Below are 19,705 nucleotides of genomic sequence, written 5' to 3'. Positions count from 1 at the left end.
TATATATATCTGACAGTAAGTAAGCTGAGAAAAACAAGTTTGTGTGTCTGTATGTTTCTTTTAACAATGCTCTCTTTTCTTTTTAGACTCGAGGATCAATACCAGTTTTCTGGTCTCAGAGACCAAACCTCAAGTACAAACCATTGCCACAGATCAACAAAGTAGCGAATCATGTGTGTATCTTTCATGCTTTTTCCATTGGCTAGAAATAGAAGCTTAATGGCATTATAGTTTTCATATAGAGCATGTATTTATTCTTCATAAGTCAGAATTCAACATCTTTGAGGCCTTTCTCCTTGGTTCTGGCACATAGTAAACCTCTAAACCAAAAGGTTGTAGAGATGGCATGTTAGAAATGTGAAAAAACAAACTGAATGGCATGGCAAATTTAGATTTTAGAGATCTCAGTAAGATTTTCAGCTTTATTAAGTATATTCTATTTGAGTATTTAGTATATTCTATTTGAGATTGTGCTCAGAATTAAAATTGTAGTATTTCAGCTCAGAGTAGAAAGGCTTATAATTACTATTTACTGCATGGTATTTAGAATATCTAGAAGGCATGGTTCCCATCCTAATGTCATTCTTTTGAATATAGAGATAGGACATTTAAGGAGATACTTTAAAGATCTCGTAAATAGTCTTATAATGTAATCTGATAAGGTATATAACTCTTTTTTCCTCTCTAGATGGATGGTTTCCAAAGGCATTTTGATTCACAAGTAATTATTTATGGAAAACAAGTCATAATCAATCTGGTATGTTTCTTACATGTTTCTTGGGGAACAAAAGCAAAAAAATTTAACTTTTTTTTCATGACATAAAGTTTACCATTTTTAAGCATGCAGATCAGTGGCATTAAGCGTTTCACAATGTTGTGCAACCATCACCACTGACCATTTCCAGAACTTTTCATCACACCAAACAAATTCAGTATCTATTAAACAATAACTTACTATTATCCCTCTCCCTTCAGCCCCTGGTAACTTTGTTCCCTTTCTGTCTCTGTAAATTTGCCTGCTCTAGGTGTCCCGTTTTACGTGGGATCATACAGTGTGTGTTCCTTTGTGTCTTGTTTATCTCATTTAGCATAATGTTTTTAAGCTCCGTTCATGCATCAAAATTTCATTCCTTTTTAAGACTGAGTAATATTCTGTTGTATGTATACACCACATTTTGTTTATCCATTTATCCATCGATGGACCTTGGGTTGTTTCCACATTTTACCTCTTGTGAACAATGCTGCTATAATACATTGGTGTGCAAGTATCTGTTTGAGTCCTTGCTTTCAGTTCTTTTAGATAGACACCTAGAAGTGGAATTGCTGGATCTTATGGTGATTATGTTTAAATTTTGAAGGAACTGCCATGCTGTTCTTCACAGTGACTACTACATTACCTTCCCACCAACAATGCATCAGGGTTCCAGTTCTCCACATCCTTGCCAATACTTGTTATTTTCTGTATTTGTTTTGTTTTTTGATTGTAGCCATCCTTATGGGTGGCTCATTGTGGTTTTGATTTGCATTTCTCGAATGACTAGTGATATTGAGCATCTTTTCATGTGCTTATTGGCCATGTGTATATCTTTGGAGAAATATCTACTCAAGTATTTTGCCCATTTTTAATTAGGTTTTTTGTTGTTTCTGTTGTTGAATTATAGTAGCTCTTTATACTTTCTGGAATTAATCTCTTATCAGATATATACTTTGCAAATATTTTCTCCCATTTTTGAGTTGTCTTTTCATAATGTCCATTGATGTACAAAAGTTTTTTTTATTTTGACGAAATCCATTTTATCTTTTCCTTTGTTGCCTGTCTTCTTGCTGTCGTATTCAAGAAATCATCACCAAACCAATGCTGTGAGGAATTTCTCCTATGTTTTCTTCTAAGAGTTTTATAGTTTTCGATCTTAGGTTTTTGATCCATTTTGAGTTAATTTTTGTGTATGGTGTAAGGGATGGGTCCAACTTCATTCTTTTGCATGTAGATATCCAATTTGCCCATTACCGTTTGTTGAAAAGACTATGTTTTCCCCATTGAATGATTTTGACACCCTTGTCAAAATTCAATTGAACATATATGCAAGAGTTTATTTCTGGGCTCTTCATTCCATTGGTCTTTATGTCTGTTCTTATGCCAGTATGATGCTGTTTTGATTACTGTGGCTTTGTGTCGTAAGTTTTAGAATCATCAAATGTGAGACTTCCAACACTGTTCTTCTGTTTTAAGATTGTTTTGGCTATTTGCGGTTGCTCGAGCTTCCATATGAATTTTAGGGTGGGTTTTTCTATTTTTCCAAAAAAAAGCCATTGGGATTTTAATAGGGATTGCGTTGAAAGTGTAGATCACTTTGGGTAGTCTTGTCATCGTAACAGTGTTAAACCTTTAAGTCCATGAATACATATGTCTTTCCATATGTCTTATTTATGTTTTCTTTAATTTCTTTCAGAAATGGTTTATTGTTTTCAGTAGTTTTTCCCTTCCTTGGTTAAATTTATTGGATTGTTCATTGTTAGTGTATAGAAGTGCAACTGATTGTCATGTATTGATTTTGTATGCTGCAACTTGCTGAATTCATTTATTATCTCTAACAGGTGTTCATGGGATCTTTAGGGTTTTCTACATATAAGATCATGTCATCAGCAAACATAATTTTACTGCTTCCCTTCCAATTTGGATGCCTTTTGTTTCTTTTTCGTACCTAATTGCTATGCCTAGGATTTCCAGTACTGTGTTGAAATGAAGTGTCAAAAATGGGCATCATGTCTTGTTCATGATCTTAGGGAAAAAGCTTTCAGTCTTTCACCATTAAGTATGATGTTAGCTATGGGTTTTTCATATATGACCTTTATCATGTTGAGGAAGTTTCCTTCTGTTTCTAGATTATTGATTTGAGTTTTTTATCAAGAAAGATTTTGTCAAATGCTCTTTCTGGATCGATCAGGATGATTATATGAGTTTTTTTTTCCTTTAGTCTATTAATGTTGTGTGTTACATGTATTAATTTTTGTATGTTGAACCATCCTTGCATTTTGAGAATAAATCCCACTTGGTCTTGTTGTATAATTATTTTAATATGCTCTTGAGGGGCCGGCCCGGTGGCACAGCAGTTAAGTTCGCACCTTCCGCTTCCATGGCCTGGGGTTCGCCAGTTTGGATCCTGGGTGTGGACATGGCACGACTTGGCAAGCCATGCTGTGGTAGGCATCCCACATATAAAGTGGAGGAAGATAGGCATGGATGTTAGCTCAGGGCCAGTCTTCCTCAGCAAAAAGAGGAGGATTGGCAGCAGATGTTAGCTCAGGGCTCATCTTCCTCAAAAAAAAAGAAAAAAAGCTCCTGAATTCAGCTAGTATTTTGTTGGAGATTTTTCAAATCATCAATACTCATAAGAGATATTGATCTTTAGTTTTCTTCTTTTATAGTGTCTTTGTCTGGTTTTGATATCAGGGTAATACTGACCTCATAGAATGAGTTAGAAAGCCTTCCCTCTTCTTCAATTTTTGAAAGAGTTTGAGGAGGATTGATGTTAATTCTTTGCATTTTTGTTAGAAAATTTGTGAACCATCATCACAGTGAAGCCATCTGGTTCAGGGCTTTGCTTTGTTACGGATTCGATCTCTTTATTATTTATAGGGTCTATTCAGATTTTCTGTTTTTTCATGATTCAGTTTTCGTACATTGTGTGTTCCTAGGAAATTGTCCATTTCATCTCATTTATCCAAATCGTTGACTTACAGATATTCATAGTATTCTCTTATAATACGTTTTATTTCTCCAAAGTCAGTAGTAATGTCTCCACTGTAATTCCTGATTTTACTAATTTGAGTCTTCTCTCTTTTTTGCTCAGTCATTATAGCTAAAAGTTTGTCAGTTTTGTTGCTCTTTCCAAAGAACCAACTTTTGGTTTTATTGATTTTTGAGGAAGATTAGCCCTGAGCTAACTCCTGCTAATCCTTCTCCTTTTGCTGAGGAAGACTGGCCCCGAGCTCACATCCATGCCCATCTTCCTCTACTTTATACGTGGGACACCTACCACAGCATGGCTTTTGCCAAGCGGTTCCATGTCCACACCTGGAATCCAAACCGGCGAACCCTGGGTCGCCAAGAAGCAGAACATGTGAACTTAACTGCTGTGCCACTGGGCCAGCCCCCTTCTCTATTCTTCTTTTATTCTTTATTCTATTTATCTTTGCTCCGGTCTTTTATTATTTCCTTCCCTTTGCTAGCTTTGAGTTTCATTTGCTCTTCTTTCTCTGGTTCCTTAAGTGTAATGTGAAATCATTGATTTAAGGTTTTATCTTTTAATGTATATGTTTATAGCTATAAATTTCCCTGAGCACTGCTTTTGCTTTATGTCATAGGCTTTGGTATATTGTGTTTTTGTTTACATTTGTCTCAAGACATTTTCTAATTTCTTTTGTGATTTCTTCCTTAACTCAGTGGTTGTTTGAATATGTTGTTTAATTTCTACATATTTGTGAAATTTCTAGTTTTCCTTCTCTTATTGATTGTTAGCTTCATTCCATTGTGATCAGAAAAGATACTTTGTATGGCTTCTGTTACTTAAAATTTGTTAAGACTTATTTTGTCTCCTAACATGTAATCTGTCCTGGAGACTGTCCATGCACACTTGAGAAAAATGTATATTCTGCTGTTGTTGGGTAGAGTGTTCTATCTGTTAGGCCTGACTAGTTTTTGGTGCTCAGATTCTGTTTTCTTTCTGATCTTTTGTTTAGTTGTTCTATCCATTATTGAAAGTGAGCTGTTGACGTCTCCAAGTATTATTGTAGAATTGTCTATTTCTCCCTTCAGTTCTTTCAGTGTTGCTTCATATATTTGGGGCTCTGATATTTGGCACATACCTATCTTAATTGTTATATCTTTTTGGTGAATTGACTCTGTTATCAATATATAATGTCCTTATAACAGTTTTTGACTTAAAGTCTTTTTTGTCTGATCCCAATATAGCCACCCTAGCTCTCTTTTGATTACTATTTGCATGGATATCTTTTTCCATCCTTTTACTTTCAGCCTGTTTGTGTCTTTAGATCTAAGGTGGATGTCTTATATAGCATATGGTTGGGTCGTGTTTTTTTAATCCATTCTGCCAATCTATGCCTTTTGATTGGAGAGTTAATCCATTCATTTTTAAAGTAATTTCTGATTTATAAAGAGTTATTTCTGCCATATTGCTGTTTGTTTTCAGTACATTTTATAGCATTTTGTCCCTCATTTCTTCCATTTGTATCTTCTTTTGTGTTTAGTTGATGTTTTTGTAGTGACACATTTTGATTACCTTCTCATTTCCTTTTGCATATATTCTACAGATATTTTCTTTGTGGTTACCATGAGGATCACATATAACATCCTAAAGTTATAATATCTAATTTTAATTGATACCAACTTAACTTCAGTTGATACAAAAATTCTACTCTTATAAAGCTTTGTCCCTCCCCTTTATGTTAGTGATACCACAAATTACATCTTTATACATTTTTTCCCAATAACATAGATTTATATTTTTTTTTATGCATTTGACTTTTAAGTCCTGTAGAAAATAAAAAGTGGAGTTACAGACCATGACTACAATAATGCTGCCTTTTATATATGCCCTTCAATTTGCCTTTACTTGAGATCTGAATATCTTCATGTGGCTTTGAGTTACTTTGTAGCATCCTGAAATCTCAACCCAAAAGGCTCCTTTTAGCATTTCTTTTAGGGTAGGTCTTGTGATAATGAACTCCTTTAGCTTTTGTTTATCTAAGAATGTCTTAATTTCTCATTTTTGAAGGCTGGTTTTGTCAGACACAGACTTCTTGGTTGACAATTCTTTTCTTTCAGCACTTTAAATATATCATCCCATTGCCTTCTGGCCTCCAAGGTTTCTGAAGAGAAATTGGCATATAATCTATTGAGAGCCCTTTGCACATGAGAGTCTCTTCTCTCTTGCTGCTTTCAATATCCTCTCTTGTCTTTGTCTTTCAGTAGTTTGATCATAATGTGTTTGGTGTGTGTTTTTTTGGGTTTATTCTACTTGGAGGTTAGTGTGCTTCTTGGGTTTGAAGATTTATGTCTTTTATCAAATTTGGGGAGTTTGGGGACCTTTTTTTTTAAATAATCTCTCTGCCCCCTTCTCTGTTGCCTTCTGAGATTCTTAAAATGAGTATTTGATGGTCCCAGAAGTCCCCCAGGTTCTGCTCACTTTTCTTCGTTTGTTTTCTTTCCCCTCCTCAGACTTGATCACAGGCATGCCTTGGAGATATTGTGGATTTGGTTCTAGACCACCACAATAAAGCGAATATCACAAGAAAATGAGTCACACTAAGTTTTTGGTTTCCCAGTGTATATAAAAGTTATGTTTACATTATACTGTAGTCTATTAAGTGTGCAATAGCATTGTCTAAAAAAATGTACATACTTTAATAAAAAATACTTTATTGCTAAAAAATGCTAACCATCATATGAGCCTTCAGCAAGTCGTGATCTTCTTGCTGGTGAAAGGTCTTGCCTCAGTGTTGATAACTGCTGACTGATCAGGGTGGTGGTTGCTGAAGTTTGGGATGGCTGTGGCAATTTCTTAAAATAAGGCAAGAGTGAAGTTTGCCATACCACTTGACTCTTCTTTTCAGGAATGATTTCTCTGTAGCGTGCGATGCTGTTTGATAGCATTTTACCCACAGTAAAACTTCTTTCAAAATTGAAGTCAGTCCTCTCATATCCTGCTGCTGCTTTATCAACTAAGTTTATGTAATATTCTAAATCCTTTGTTGTCATTTCAATAGTCTTCACCAGGAGTAGATTGCATGTCAAGAAACCACTTTCTTTGCTCATCCATAAGAAGCAACTCCTCATCTGTTAAAGTTCTATCATGAGATCGTGGCAGTTCAGTCACGTCTTCAGGCTCCGCTTCTAATTTGAGTATTCTTGCTATTTCTATTACATCTGCAGTTACTTCCTCCACTAAAGTCTTGAATCCATCAAAGTCATCCCTATGGGTTGGAATCTGCTTCTTCCAAACTCCTGTTAATGTTGACATTCTGACCCCTTTCCATGAATCATCAATGTTTTTAATGGCATCGAGAATGCTGAATCCTTTCCAAAAAGTTTTCAGTTTACTTTGCCCAGATCCATCAGAGGAATCACTGTCTATGGCACCTATAGCCTCATGAAATGTATTTCTTAAATCATAAGACTTAAAAGTCAAAATTACTCCTTGATTACTCCTTGAATTACTCCATGGGCTGCAGAATGGATGTTGTGTTAACAGGCATGAAAACAACATTAACCTCATTGTTCATCTCCATTAGAGCTCTTAGGTGGCCCGGTGCATTGTCAATGAGCAGTAATATTTTGAAAGCAGTCTTTTTTCTGAGCAGTAGATCTTAACAGTGGGCTTAAAATATTTAGTAAACCATGTTGTAAACAGATGTGCTGTCATCCAGGCTTTGCTGTTCCATTTATAGAGCACAGGCAGAGTAGATTTAGCATTATTCTTAAGGGCCCTAAGATTTTTGGAATGGTAAATGAGCTTTGATTTCAACTTAAAGTTGCCAGCTTCATTAGCCCCTAACAAGAGGGTCTGCCTGTCCTTTGAAGCTTTGAAGCCAGGCATTGACTCCTCTCTAGGTATGAGAGTCCTAGATGGCGTGTTCTTCCAATAGAAGGCTGTTTTGGGTACATTGAAAATCTGTTGTTTAGTGTAGCCACCTTCATTAATTATCTTAGCTAGATCTTCTGGATATCTTACTGCAGCTTTTACATTAGCACTTGCTGCTTCACTGTGCATTTTTATGTTATGGAGACCCTCCTTTCCTTAACCCCCTGAACCAACCTCTGCTAGTTTCACACTTTTCTTCTGCAGCTTCCTCACCTCTGAGCCTTCATAGAATTGAAGAGACTTAGGGCCTTGCTCTGGATTAGGCTTTGGCTTAAGGGAATGTTATGGCTTGTTTGATCTTCTATCTAGACTACTAGAACTTTCTCCATATCAGCACTGAAGCTGTTTTGCTTTCTTATCATTCATGTGTTCACTGGCGTAGCACTTTTAATTTCCTTCAAGACTTTCCCTTTGCATTCACAGCTTGGCCAACTGTTTGGTGCAAGAGGCCTAGCTTTCAGCCTGTGTCAGCTTTTGACGTGCCTTCCTCACTAAACTTAATCATTTCTAGCTTTTGTTTTAGAATGAGAGACTTGAGACTCTTCCTTTCACTTGAACACTTAGAGGCCACTGTGGGATTACTTATTGGCCTACTTTCAATATTGTTGTGTCTTGGGGAATAAGGAGGCCCGAGTAGAGGGAGAAAGATGTGGAATGACTGGTCAGTGGAGCAGTCAGAACACACACATTTATTTATTGTGTGCCATTTTATATGGGCACAATTCGTGGCACCCCAAAACAATTACAATAGTAACATCACAGATCACTGATCACAGATCACCACAAGCAATAATAATGAAAAAGTTTGAAATATTGTGAGAATTACCAAAATGTGACACAGAGACACAAAGTGAGTAAACACTGTTGGAAAAATGGCGCCGATAGACTTGCTTGACACAGGGTTGCCACAAGCCTTCAATTTGTAAAGAATACAGTATCTGTCTGTGAAGCGTAATAACACAAGGTGTGCCTATATATCATTTGTCCTGTCTTCAAGTTTACTGATTCATTCTTCGTGCTCAAGTGTGCTTTTAAACTACTCTAGTGAATTTTTAATTTCTGTTTTGTACTTTTCAGCTCCAGACTTACTATTTGGTTCTTTGCACAATTTCTGTTTCTTTGTTGATATTCTCATTTTGTTCATAGACTCTTTTCCTGATTTCCTTCAGTTCTCTGTGTTTTCCTTTAGCTCTGAGCACATTTAAGACACTTGGTTTACTTTTTATTTTTGTTTCTTTTTTGCTGAGGAAGATTCACTCTGAGCTAACATCTGCTGCCAGTGTTCCTCTTTTTGTATGTGAGCTGCCACCACAACATGGCCACTGACAGGCAAGTGGTGCAGGTCCGTACCTGGGGACTGAACCTGGACTACCAAAGCAGAGTGTGCCAAACTTAACCACTAGGCCACCAGGGCTGGGCTAAAGACAATTGTTTTAAAACCGTTTTCTAATAAGCCTTCTGCAGTGATGGTTTCTGTCCATTTATCCTTTTCTCTTGAATAAGCCTTGTTTTCCCCATTTTTTGGTATTGTATGCCTTGTGATTTTTTGTTCAAAATTGGGCGTTGGATGGTTATAATATGGTAACTCTGAAAGTCAGATTCTGCTTTCCCAGGGGTTTGCTGTTTTTTCTGTTTGTTTTGCTTGTTGAAGGCCGTAGTAATCCATTTGTTTTGAGACTTTTCCAAGCTATTCCTTGTTGTGCATGCTCACTAAAGTGTCTGTTCTCTTAGCTCGTGTTCAGCTAATGTTTTGACAGATTTTCTTGAATGCCAGGAACTGAAACAAAGAAAAAAACAAAAGAAAGCAACCCCCAGGCATCAGCCTGAGGTGAAGACTTAAGGTCTTCTCAGGACTTTTCTGAGCATGCGTCTTGCCTGGGTATGCACAAGGCTTTCTGAAATCTTCCTTACACGTTTCTGCTTTTGAATGTCCTGATTTCCCTGATCACCCCACTTCTGCAGGCTTTAGATGGTCTGGTTTATGTCTGCACCTGGAATCTCTTGCTCTACACATCTGTTGGTTTGTAGTCTTGTTGGGGCTTTTACGAGCAGTGTCCACCACTTTTCCTGCCTGTGTTCAGAGTTATGCAAAATAGAGACAAATGAGTCAGTCCTTCAGGTCAGAACAAAACATACACAGTAATTTGCAAATAAGGTCTAGTCTGTTCCCTCTGGTTTGAGGAGGGGAACTGAACCACGTTGCCGCTGCTTGAGACTAAGAGGGCACTGTGCTGGGAGTGAGGGGAGTGAGGGCAAGTAAAAATGCTGCAACTCTGCCCTACAGTTTTGAAGATGGCTTCTTCTTGGTTGGGCATTTGCTTGGTTGCTGTAAACCTTTGATTGTTTTCCAGAGCTTCTACAGAATTGGTTCAGACAGCTTCTGGTTTTCTTGATGTTTTTGTAAGGGAACAAGAGCTTGGAGCTTCCTGGTCTGCCATTTTACTGATGTCACTCTCACCTTTTAAATAAACTTAGAAGAAAGCTCTGGTGTTTTTAATTTTTCACAGGTTAACCAGAAGGGCTCAGAGAAGCCACTTGAACAGGCCTTTGCAACAATGGTGTCTTCCTTGGCAAGTGGAATGATCAGGTATGTCACTGGGAATCTGCAGGTCTTTTCAGATCAGATGTGCACGTAGATGCATACATGAGTTCGTAGATCTAGCTAGGCATTATACATCAGCTTGTTTGTTTATTTCAGTACTAGATCAAAACATGATTTTGTTGGCTTGAAATTTTCTCTGGCATAATTTATATTGCAGAATAACTTCTGAACAGTCAGTTTTAATTCAAATTTTGTCAAGGTTTAGTCCTTGATTAAAACCTCCTCCTTGAGGCTTTGTGTCGCTCTGGCCATTAGGTCACACGTTTCACTTCCTCTTGATTGTTTGGTGTAGTGTCTGTGGTCCCAATCACCACATGAGCTGGAGCAATTTAATATTGCCTGGTGGCCTTGTCTGGAGCAGCTTTGCCTGTCCTGTGGTCACCAGGCAACAGTTGTAAGTTCTGTATAGCCTTGTCAGAAGAGGAGTGTCTAAAATATCAACAGTGGCCCTGTGGAAAGGTGCAAGGTAATGAGTCAGCCCATTTGGAGCTTTCTGCAGCGGGAAACTGGGGCAGGAGGTTGGGGTTTACTGTGGTAGGAAGTGGCCACAGGCATTGGGGGAAAACTTTCTAAAGAAGTGGTACTGGGTTATTTTGGGAGAAATTTTTTTAACCTATGGACAATTTTAAACGTACACAACAAATAGGATGATTATAATGAACCTTTGAGGAGGAATTTAAGTCTCTTTTTGTCCAGCTCAAAAGCTCTGGCAAATTCCTCTGATGCACACTTCATGAACATTTCCACCTTCGCACAGTGGAACCTGCCCACACACACTTTGGAGGACTCGGAGAACGGATTCCTAAGCAGGGTGTGCCTCAGAATCCTCAGAGGAACTTACTTAGAATATACCTCAGACCGAAAAATCAGAATGCCTGGGTTTGGAGTCTGGTGTGTATATTCTGGAGGAAGTTTGCTGGCTTCTCTGTACACCCCTGTGACCCTCTGCCCCTGAGGGTTTCCTTAGGTGTGCTTGCCTCCAGGTTGTCTCAAGTTTGCAGCAGCAGTTAACTTCGAGAAATTGAGGCGTAAGTCAGAGTCTAAAGGTGTGCCCTTTGTGTTCCAGGGGACTTGGGGGGCACCTACTGCCAGGGCGTGAACACCCCAGAGCTAGTGTTATTTCCCTTCCGTGAGCACTAAAGACCCCAGACAGAGGAGCGTGTTAAAAAGTGTATTTGAATACTTTTTTACTTAATATATATTCTGGCAGGGGGAAAAAAATCAGTCTGTTGGTTAAAGTGAAATCAAATGGTAGATTTATTGTCGTCTTTCAGATATCCTTTGGACTGATTCACTTTTTTGGTTTTTTAACCATTGTTACTCTGAGTGAATTAAATAAAGTTGATGGATTGGTGAATGACCAGAAAGAGAAAAATCACTTGGTTGCACTTCTGAGGAATGGTGGGACACGTTCGCAATGGAAAGTCACTGTTTTGGAAACTGGATGAAAAAATAAGATGTACAAGGTGGTCTGCTTCTAAGGGTTTCTTCCTTGAACTTTGGAAGAAGTAGACCTGCTGGGCCGGCGTTCAGAAGTAAAATAACACATTTAAATTCGTTTATCATCAAAATATAACTAGCTCATTCTTAGAAGAAAGAAATGTGATTTTAGAAGGATATAAGCTTAAGAATCCAAGTGCATATTTAGGTGCTAGTGAGCTACTTAAATTCTTGAGACAAGTCGAGAGCTGTTCTGGTCAGAGCACTGCGGAAATAGCTGCCGCACGGCCGCTTTTACTGGTGCTGTCTTCGAAAATGCTTCCCCTACTCCCAGTCCCAGCAACATCCAGCCTCTCCATTGGCTAACCGCTGTTTTTGTCCTGACTTCTTAGGACACCATTCTCACCTGAGATAGTCACTGAGGTGGTAGGAGCCCCTCTCAGCCTGCTTAGAAGCCCACACTCTGTTGATGCCCCTTCAGTGTTTTGGAGCCAAGGGAGTCACACGAGAGCAGACGCCTCATCTGAATTTTACTCTCTAGACGAGAGTGTAATGTCCTTCCAGTCCTCCCACTTGACTTGATCCCTGAGTAGGAAGTTGGGCAGGAGTGGAATATATGACAGTCTTCATGTATCCGTGATGCTCAGGTTCTCCGTATTCTTCCTTCCTTCCTTGACTTTCAGGAATTCGTTCATGATTTCTTTTCCCCTCTTAAGACGCAACATTTTTCAACTCATGATAGGACATCTTCATTGTTAGATGTGTTCTAACTTGGGGATTTGTGCCTCTGAAATATTAGATAACTGAAAACAACCCATTACAGATTGACCAACAAAATTTTTCTGCCACGTGTATGTGCAGTGTCTATAGATAGACAGGGAATTTTTTGTCAGGATGGACAGTAACTAACCAGAGGGGGACCATCCTACCTCTGTTCTTCTCACAACCCTTAGTACACAACAGACACTCAATCTAATCCTCCTTGGACTGAATCAAGTTTCACCATTTTGGACATTTTAACTGATTTGAAAAACAATGAAAAGGGACCCTGTTCTTGGCACATGGGAGTAAAGAGTAAATACATGCTAGATAGTCAATTGGACAAGGCTGCTTTATATTCATACCTAACTGCTGTACCTGAGCTCACTTCTCTAGCATTTTGCTGGGCCTCTTCTCTACTCCCGTCTCAGGGCTTCTAGAACAACACGTGAAGAGGAGAGGGTGTGTGTAGTGGTAAATTCAGAGTGAAGGACGCTCCGGTGTTCCCAAGAAATATGTATGCTCTGATATAAACAGGAAAAATCAGCTTATGAACATATTAATAGAAGGAAAATGAATAATCTGGTCAGTTTCTGAAAGTCTTCTCTTTTCGTAGATATGTTGCCTTTGACTTCCATAAGGAATGCAAAAATATGAGATGGGATCGACTGAGTATTTTATTGGATCAAGTAGCAGAAACACAAGATGAATTAAGGTAAGCTATATTATTTCCTTATGGAGGTCGAGGGAAGAGGTATGTGTGTATATTAATCATTTATTCGTTATCTAGCAGACTTACAAGTACAGTTCATTGGGTTGACAGCACATTTTATACTATTATTTTTAAAGTGTTTTTTTATTGGAAAGATGAGACTTAGTAATTTTAAAATATTTTAAAATTCTTAATAGCTATCCAAGGCCAGGTATTTTCATATTTTTATGAATTATCTTCTACACGTTTACAAAGTTTTACATAATTGAAGTTGGTTTGCTACTGTTTTATATTCAGTTGTTTTCACTAAACAGATATTTTCTCATTAGCCTACCTAGTCTTTGTAATGATGGTGGGTAATGGCTTTTCTGTATTCGTTGTGATATAGTAGAGTTTCAATTAAATGCTCTCCTTACAGTGACCATCCGGTTTGTTTCCTTTTTTCTCCTGACCATCAAAGTGCTGCAGTGAATCACTGGGTGTATATATTATTACTTCTTTTAAAAAAGTTCCTAAAATAAATTCTTGAGAGCAGGATTAATGGATCACAGGATCTGGATATCTTTACGGTGCTTTCTCTGTGTGTTTACTTATCTACCGTATTGGTTCACAGGTTTACTGTACTCTATGCGTATGTCAGTCTTACTTATTTTAAAGCCAGAAGAAGGAGTCTATGAAGGAGTCTATAAACTATTCTATCATTGTGTTCCCCCTGTGTGTGGTCATAACTCTGGCAAGCCAAATGCACTTTTTAATTTTAGTTACATAGTAACATAGTAAAACTTCTCCTATAGACATTTGCTCAGTTTTGTAAAATATGTTTTTATACATATTAAGTAATCAGCTACTGTTAGTTAAATCTGCTTTGTTTTTCTCTGAGGTTTTGTCCTGAACATAGCTAGTGAAGGGGCTTGACCTGTATCATCATTGGCTGGGCCTGGCACACTGTCGGAGGGCTTGGTTCCTTGGGTTCACCCGTTAATTGCTGCCACACAGGTGTGTCAGAAGGAAGGACTGACACCGGAATCTGTGTCTGTTGCCTCTCATTGTGTTCCACAGGGAAAGTAGAGCTTTCACCAGTGACTTTCAGATGACCTATCTGGACATTTTTTTCCCAAGAGTTTTTGGGGAAGTGGAAAGAATCTGGGCTTTGGGGGTCTGACACATCTCATTTTGAAATCTCCTTTTGTCTCTTATTAACCATGTGACCCAGGGGCAGGCTAGTTATCTTCAAACCTTGGTTTCTCCATTTGTAAAGTAGGGATGGTAATAATACCTACCTCATAGACTTATTGTATAGTGTAAGAAATGATATTTATAAATTATCTACTACTTATTTTATAAATATTAATGGGGGGCCAACACCCACATGCATTCATGCACACACGTGTATAAACACCAACTCTAAATGAACGTCACCAATTCTGCACAAACCTCATAGAGATTTTTAGTCTTAACACATTTTTTTGGCCCTTATTTTAAGGTCATGATGTTTATTTAGCCTTTGGTGAAATCTATTGCATTTCCTCCCTTTTTTTTGATTTTGGGGAATAACTGCAATAAAATTAATATTATCTAGTGTTCACTGTGTATGTTCTGTCCCATACTCTCTGCCAAGTACTTTATGTGTATTATGCGTTATCTCAGTTAAAGCTTAGAGCAGCCTGAGTGTGGTGCTGTCACCTCTACTTTGTGGATGAAAAAACAAGCTCTGAGAAGTTAGGTTAATTATTTAAAGTTATGCAGCTGGTAAGTTGCCTAAGGAGCTGAGGCTAGCAAACCAATTGTTTGTTGCCAGATTCCATGCTCTTCACTGCCACTCTGTGTGTTGTCAGATTTTCGTGTTCATAGAATTATCTGAGGAGATGGTTAAAACTGAAGGAAACGTGGGAACTGGTAATGATGATTGGCTCCAGTGCAAACATCTGGGTGGTTAAGGGAAGAAAGGCAAACTGAGTTTTCAAATAATACCCTATTGTACCTTATAAGTTTTGTATTATTTGCATATGTTACCCATTTTAAGAAAGGATTTAAAAATATTTTTACTGCACAATATCCAACACTTGCTTCACAGTGTTCTCAGTTTATCTCAAAGCCAGCCATCCTCATTTGTACCAGAAAGCTCAGGGAGTTCTGATACAGGTAGTTCAGGGACTGTGCTTGGAGGAATCCTGATATTTGGGACATAGGTGGAATAATTATTTCAAAGGAAGTCCTCTTCTGGCCTTAGGGAAACATGACTCTTGTCCATAGCAACGCTTAGAACAATCCTAACCTCTGCTTTTTCATGTCTCTTGGGTCAGGTGACCTCTGATGCTACAGTTGTTTTTGGATGGGGGGCTGTCTTGCCTCCCACACTTCTTTTTTGACCTATGGTAATCAAATATACTTGGACCGTACATTTCCTAGCTGACTTTTTCTTTTTTAAAGATTGGCACCTGAGCTAACAACTGTTGCCAATCATCTTCTTCTTTTTTTTCTCCCCAAATCCCCCCAGTACATAGTTGTATATTTTAGTTGTGGGTCCTTCTAGTTGTGGCATGTGGGACGCCGCCTCAACATGGCCTAATGAGCGATGCCATGTCTGTGCCCAGGATCCGAACCTTGGGACGCCAAAGTGGAGCGCACGAACTTAACCACTTGGCCACGGGGCCAGCCCCTCCTGTCTGATCTTTTAATTTGCCGGTTTTCATAATGTTACTGATACAAGACCTCTGTTGTAAGAGGAATGTTCTTAGTAGATTTGAATGAGTTTGGTATGAGAGTGTTTAAACAAATATGTTTTAGTTATTTTCTAGTGGACCCTGTTGGCAAGGTGGTGACAAACCAGGAAGGCGTGTTCCGCAGCAATTGCATGGATTGTCTAGATAGAACCAACGTGATCCAGAGTCTGTTAGCTCGTCGTTCGCTTCAGGCCCAGCTTCAGGTACAAATTCTTCTTTTTTTATATTAAACAAACAGTGTAACAAAAGTTAAAGAACCTTCACCTTAAAAACCAATAACCAAAAACATTCAGATTCCCCCTTCTCTAACCCAAGTCTTTGTTTTTGTGTCTTGCCGTCCATGGGTGTCCTCCTTTTCCATAGCCATGGTCAGTACATGTATGCACAGTTTTTAATTTTGCCATTTTCCTTTAGCATTATACATAATCATAGTTTTTTGTTTTGTTTTGTTTTTGAGGACGATTAGCCCTGAGCTAACATCTGCCACCCATCCTCTTCTTTTTTTTGCTGAGGAAGTCTGGCCCTGAGCTAACATCCGTGCCCATCTTCCTCTACTTTATACATGGGATGCCTACCACAGCATGGCTTGACAAGTGGTGCTAGGTTCGCACCCGGGATCTGAACCGGCAAACTCCAGGCCACCAAAGTGGAACATGCGAACCTAACTGCTGTGCCACTGGGCCAGCCCCATAATTATAGTATTTAAGAGTTGCATTGTTGTGTTATAATTTACTAAGCCATGTAGGTTGCTATGTTTTTGGCTTATAAATAACGCTATAGAGAATATATCGTTATATATTAGAATTATTAGCTTGAATTATTTCCTTTGGGTTAATTCCTGAAAGTAGAATTATGGGATTAAAGAGAATATATATTTACTTTCCGAGAGAGTCATACCAGTTTACACTGACACCAGCCAGTGGTGATAAGTCAATCCATTGCATTGAAGTTTTGCCCCATTAGATATTTTTATTTAAGACTTTTTTTTCTGTCTTAGTAGTACAAAGTACTACCTCAAGGTTGTTTTAATTTGCATCTCTTTTATTACTGGCAAAGGTTATTAACTCCCAGGTAAAAAGTTTGTGACACAGCTTTGCTTTACACTAAGGTTGTGCTCTTAAGAAAAATAGATACAAATGTTTTCTTCTGTTTATCCTTGGAATTAAAAATATGTAGAGTCCAGATTTCCAGAGCACATTGGCATTTGTTGTGAGAGGCAAACAAAGTGCACCCCATGTGGTTTCCTGCCTAAATAATTAGTAAGCATTCACTGTGGTTTATGACAATTTTATGGTACCAGGAAGGAATTATGGAGGTCAAATACCTCCTCTAGAATGAATTGTCCTGGAATCCTAAAGTGGCACATGCTGAAGCATGTTCCCTGTGTGAGCGTTCTCCAGTTTGTATTGTACTGTGTCCTTGTCAATCTGCTGGATTTACTTTAGTGTATTTTTCAGTAGACACACTATTAGGAATGGTTGTTTCCAAGTTTGTTGATTAACAAAAACCTATTTAAGTAGGTTCTGTAATCTGTATCTGTTTTACATGCTAAATATAGTATAAAACTGAACCAACCTTCAGAGAGTCTTTGGGCAGGAACCTCTCTAGCATCAGTGCCGGCTAGTGTGGGGACTCCAGTTGTGCCTTTCTGCCTCCGAGGAGGACAGTTTTTCGCAGCCAAAGGTCATTGAGAGTGGATCCTGTGCTGTGTCTGAGGGTAGGAGTGCCCCATTCTGAGGTCGAGAGAGTGTGGTATCACCTGAGGTGAGCAGTGAAAATGATGGTTCTGAGAGGATTGAGGGTCTAAGACAAAGGCCAAGGCAGGAGTTCTTAATCTGATCAGTGAACCCCAAAGGGGGGTCCATAGGGTGATTGAAGATGCCCAGGAATCTTCTGAGATTACATGCAAAGGGCTGTGCACACACACAGCTTATGTGGTGGTAGATATGTAGCATTCATCCTATTCTCAAAGGGCCCCGGGATAGGGAGTAAGTTTGGGGGCGAGGAAGTCTGGGGATGCTGAACTGTGAAGTAGTTGAGGGCTGAAGGCAGTGGAGGCTTTGGGGGTGGCAGGGGAGGAGGGAGTCATGGCTGGAATCCTGCAGCAGCTTCCACTTCTGCCCTTTTCCTTCCCCTCTGCCCCTCTCCCTGAGTACAGACATACCTACCTGTTCCTCGGGTGCTGGGCTCAAGGGAGAGAAGGGGCTGTCAGGAAGGGGGCCCTCAGGTAGGATTTGCAGTCGGGCCTGGGTGGGCGAAGGGTGAGGTGAGCTAGGAGAACGGGTCTCCTACCTGCAGCCGGCAGCTGGGAACCACAGGGTACGACTTGGGGGCTGTCTGCTCTTTTGCCTTAAATCACGTGCGCTGAAATTTTACACACCAACATGGGTGTGCTTCTTATTCCAGAGACTAGGAGTTTTGCATGTGGGACAAAAGCTTGAAGAACAAGATGAATTTGAGAAGATTTACAAAAATGGTAGGTAATTTCTTAAAAGGGCAAAGTTACTCAAATTTTGAAACAAATTAATATTTTGTATTTAGATCGCTGGTTGTCATTTTAATCATTATCAGCTGATTTTTGCTTTTTTCACAGCCTGGGCTGACAACGCAAATGCTTGTGCCAAACAGTACGCGGGGACTGGTGCCTTGAAGACGGACTTTACCAGGCAAGCCATGCTTTCAAAATAGCATTCCAGACCGGTGGTTCACAGTTGTGGTGCATGGCAGAATCACTTGGGAAGCTTTCATTCAGCAGCAACAGTAACAGCAAACACCAGCATCTGGGCATCATTTCAGACCAGTGAAGTCTGGATTGCTGGGAGATGAGGCCCAGGCACCGGTGGGTTTTTAGTCTCCCTGGGTGATTGTGACGCACAGTGAGGGTAGAGAACGACAGCTCTTCTGTTCTTCTCAAAACGTACTGTGCGCCTGACTCACCCCAGGCAGATCGAGCAGGTCTGGGGCAGAGCCTGAGAGTCTGCAGCTCCAAAAAGCGCCCAGGTGGTGCTGATGCTGCTTTCAAGGACCACACTGGGTAGTGAGAGGTTAGAATGTTTTGCATTTGTTACAGATGTGATTGGGTCTTTTTCTGCTATATGGGTGCCTTGGATGCAGAATAAGATTTCTAGTCTTTTTGCTGTTTCATACCACTTAACGTGGGCTATGTGCTTCTCTTCTTATTTCTTGTCTTTGCAACTGAAACTGAGTGTTTTTCTTCTTTGTACCTTCTTTGGTAATATTTTACGAAGAAAATATGTGTTTCTTGGATCTACTAGTGGTTTCTTTTGTGAAGTGTCTCCTTTATATTTTCAGAGATGGTTTTAAAAATCTTTGTAACTCACTTATCCTCATAGCACATACTTATTGGCCATAAACCAGTGTGAGAATTCAATATCAAAGATGTAACTCAAGACTTAACCTCTTTTAACCAGAACTGGGAAGAGAACTCAGTTGGGACTTATAATGGATGGATGGAACTCACTAATACGGTATTATAAGAACAACTTTTCTGATGGATTTAGACAAGTAAGTTTGTATTTGATGCTAATTTTTGGTCATTAGGTGGCTGTATCTTTGCACTGTTCCTCAGTAATGTAATCACCTCTAGTTTGGGGAGTTATTAATTTTCCTCTTTCTTTTCTAGGATTCAATAGACTTATTTCTTGGGAACTATTCTGTGGATGAATTAGAATCTCATAGTCCTTTAAGTGTTCCAAGGGATTTGAAGTTCCTGGCTGTAAGAAACCTTTATGTTTTTCAAGTTGTTAAAATCCTCGTGTCTAAAGGTATAGATGGTGCCAACTCCCCT

At 39.1% G+C, this 19,705-nt stretch overlaps 1 protein-coding gene across 1 annotated transcript in view; it reads left to right on the top strand.

Annotated features, from left to right (window-relative positions):
- The window catches only part of SACM1L (SAC1 like phosphatidylinositide phosphatase), a 60,960-nt gene that overhangs the window by 35,799 nt on the left and 5,456 nt on the right, over positions 1-19,705 (top strand). Inside the window, exons 10-18 of the mRNA XM_044754185.2 lie at positions 87-173; positions 689-757; positions 10,169-10,248; positions 13,079-13,177; positions 15,962-16,100; positions 18,304-18,373; positions 18,491-18,563; positions 19,329-19,422; positions 19,541-19,633. Coding sequence (XP_044610120.2) covers positions 87-173; positions 689-757; positions 10,169-10,248; positions 13,079-13,177; positions 15,962-16,100; positions 18,304-18,373; positions 18,491-18,563; positions 19,329-19,422; positions 19,541-19,633 — 804 coding nt within the window. The remainder of the gene's footprint in view (positions 1-86; positions 174-688; positions 758-10,168; positions 10,249-13,078; positions 13,178-15,961; positions 16,101-18,303; positions 18,374-18,490; positions 18,564-19,328; positions 19,423-19,540; positions 19,634-19,705) is intronic.

The sequence above is a fragment of the Equus asinus genome, chromosome 21, assembly GCF_041296235.1.
Source record: "Equus asinus isolate D_3611 breed Donkey chromosome 21, EquAss-T2T_v2, whole genome shotgun sequence".
Taxonomy (NCBI): Eukaryota; Metazoa; Chordata; class Mammalia; order Perissodactyla; family Equidae; genus Equus; species Equus asinus.
Note: the sequence above shows the minus strand (reverse complement) of the source record. Positions and strands in the feature narration are given on the sequence as shown.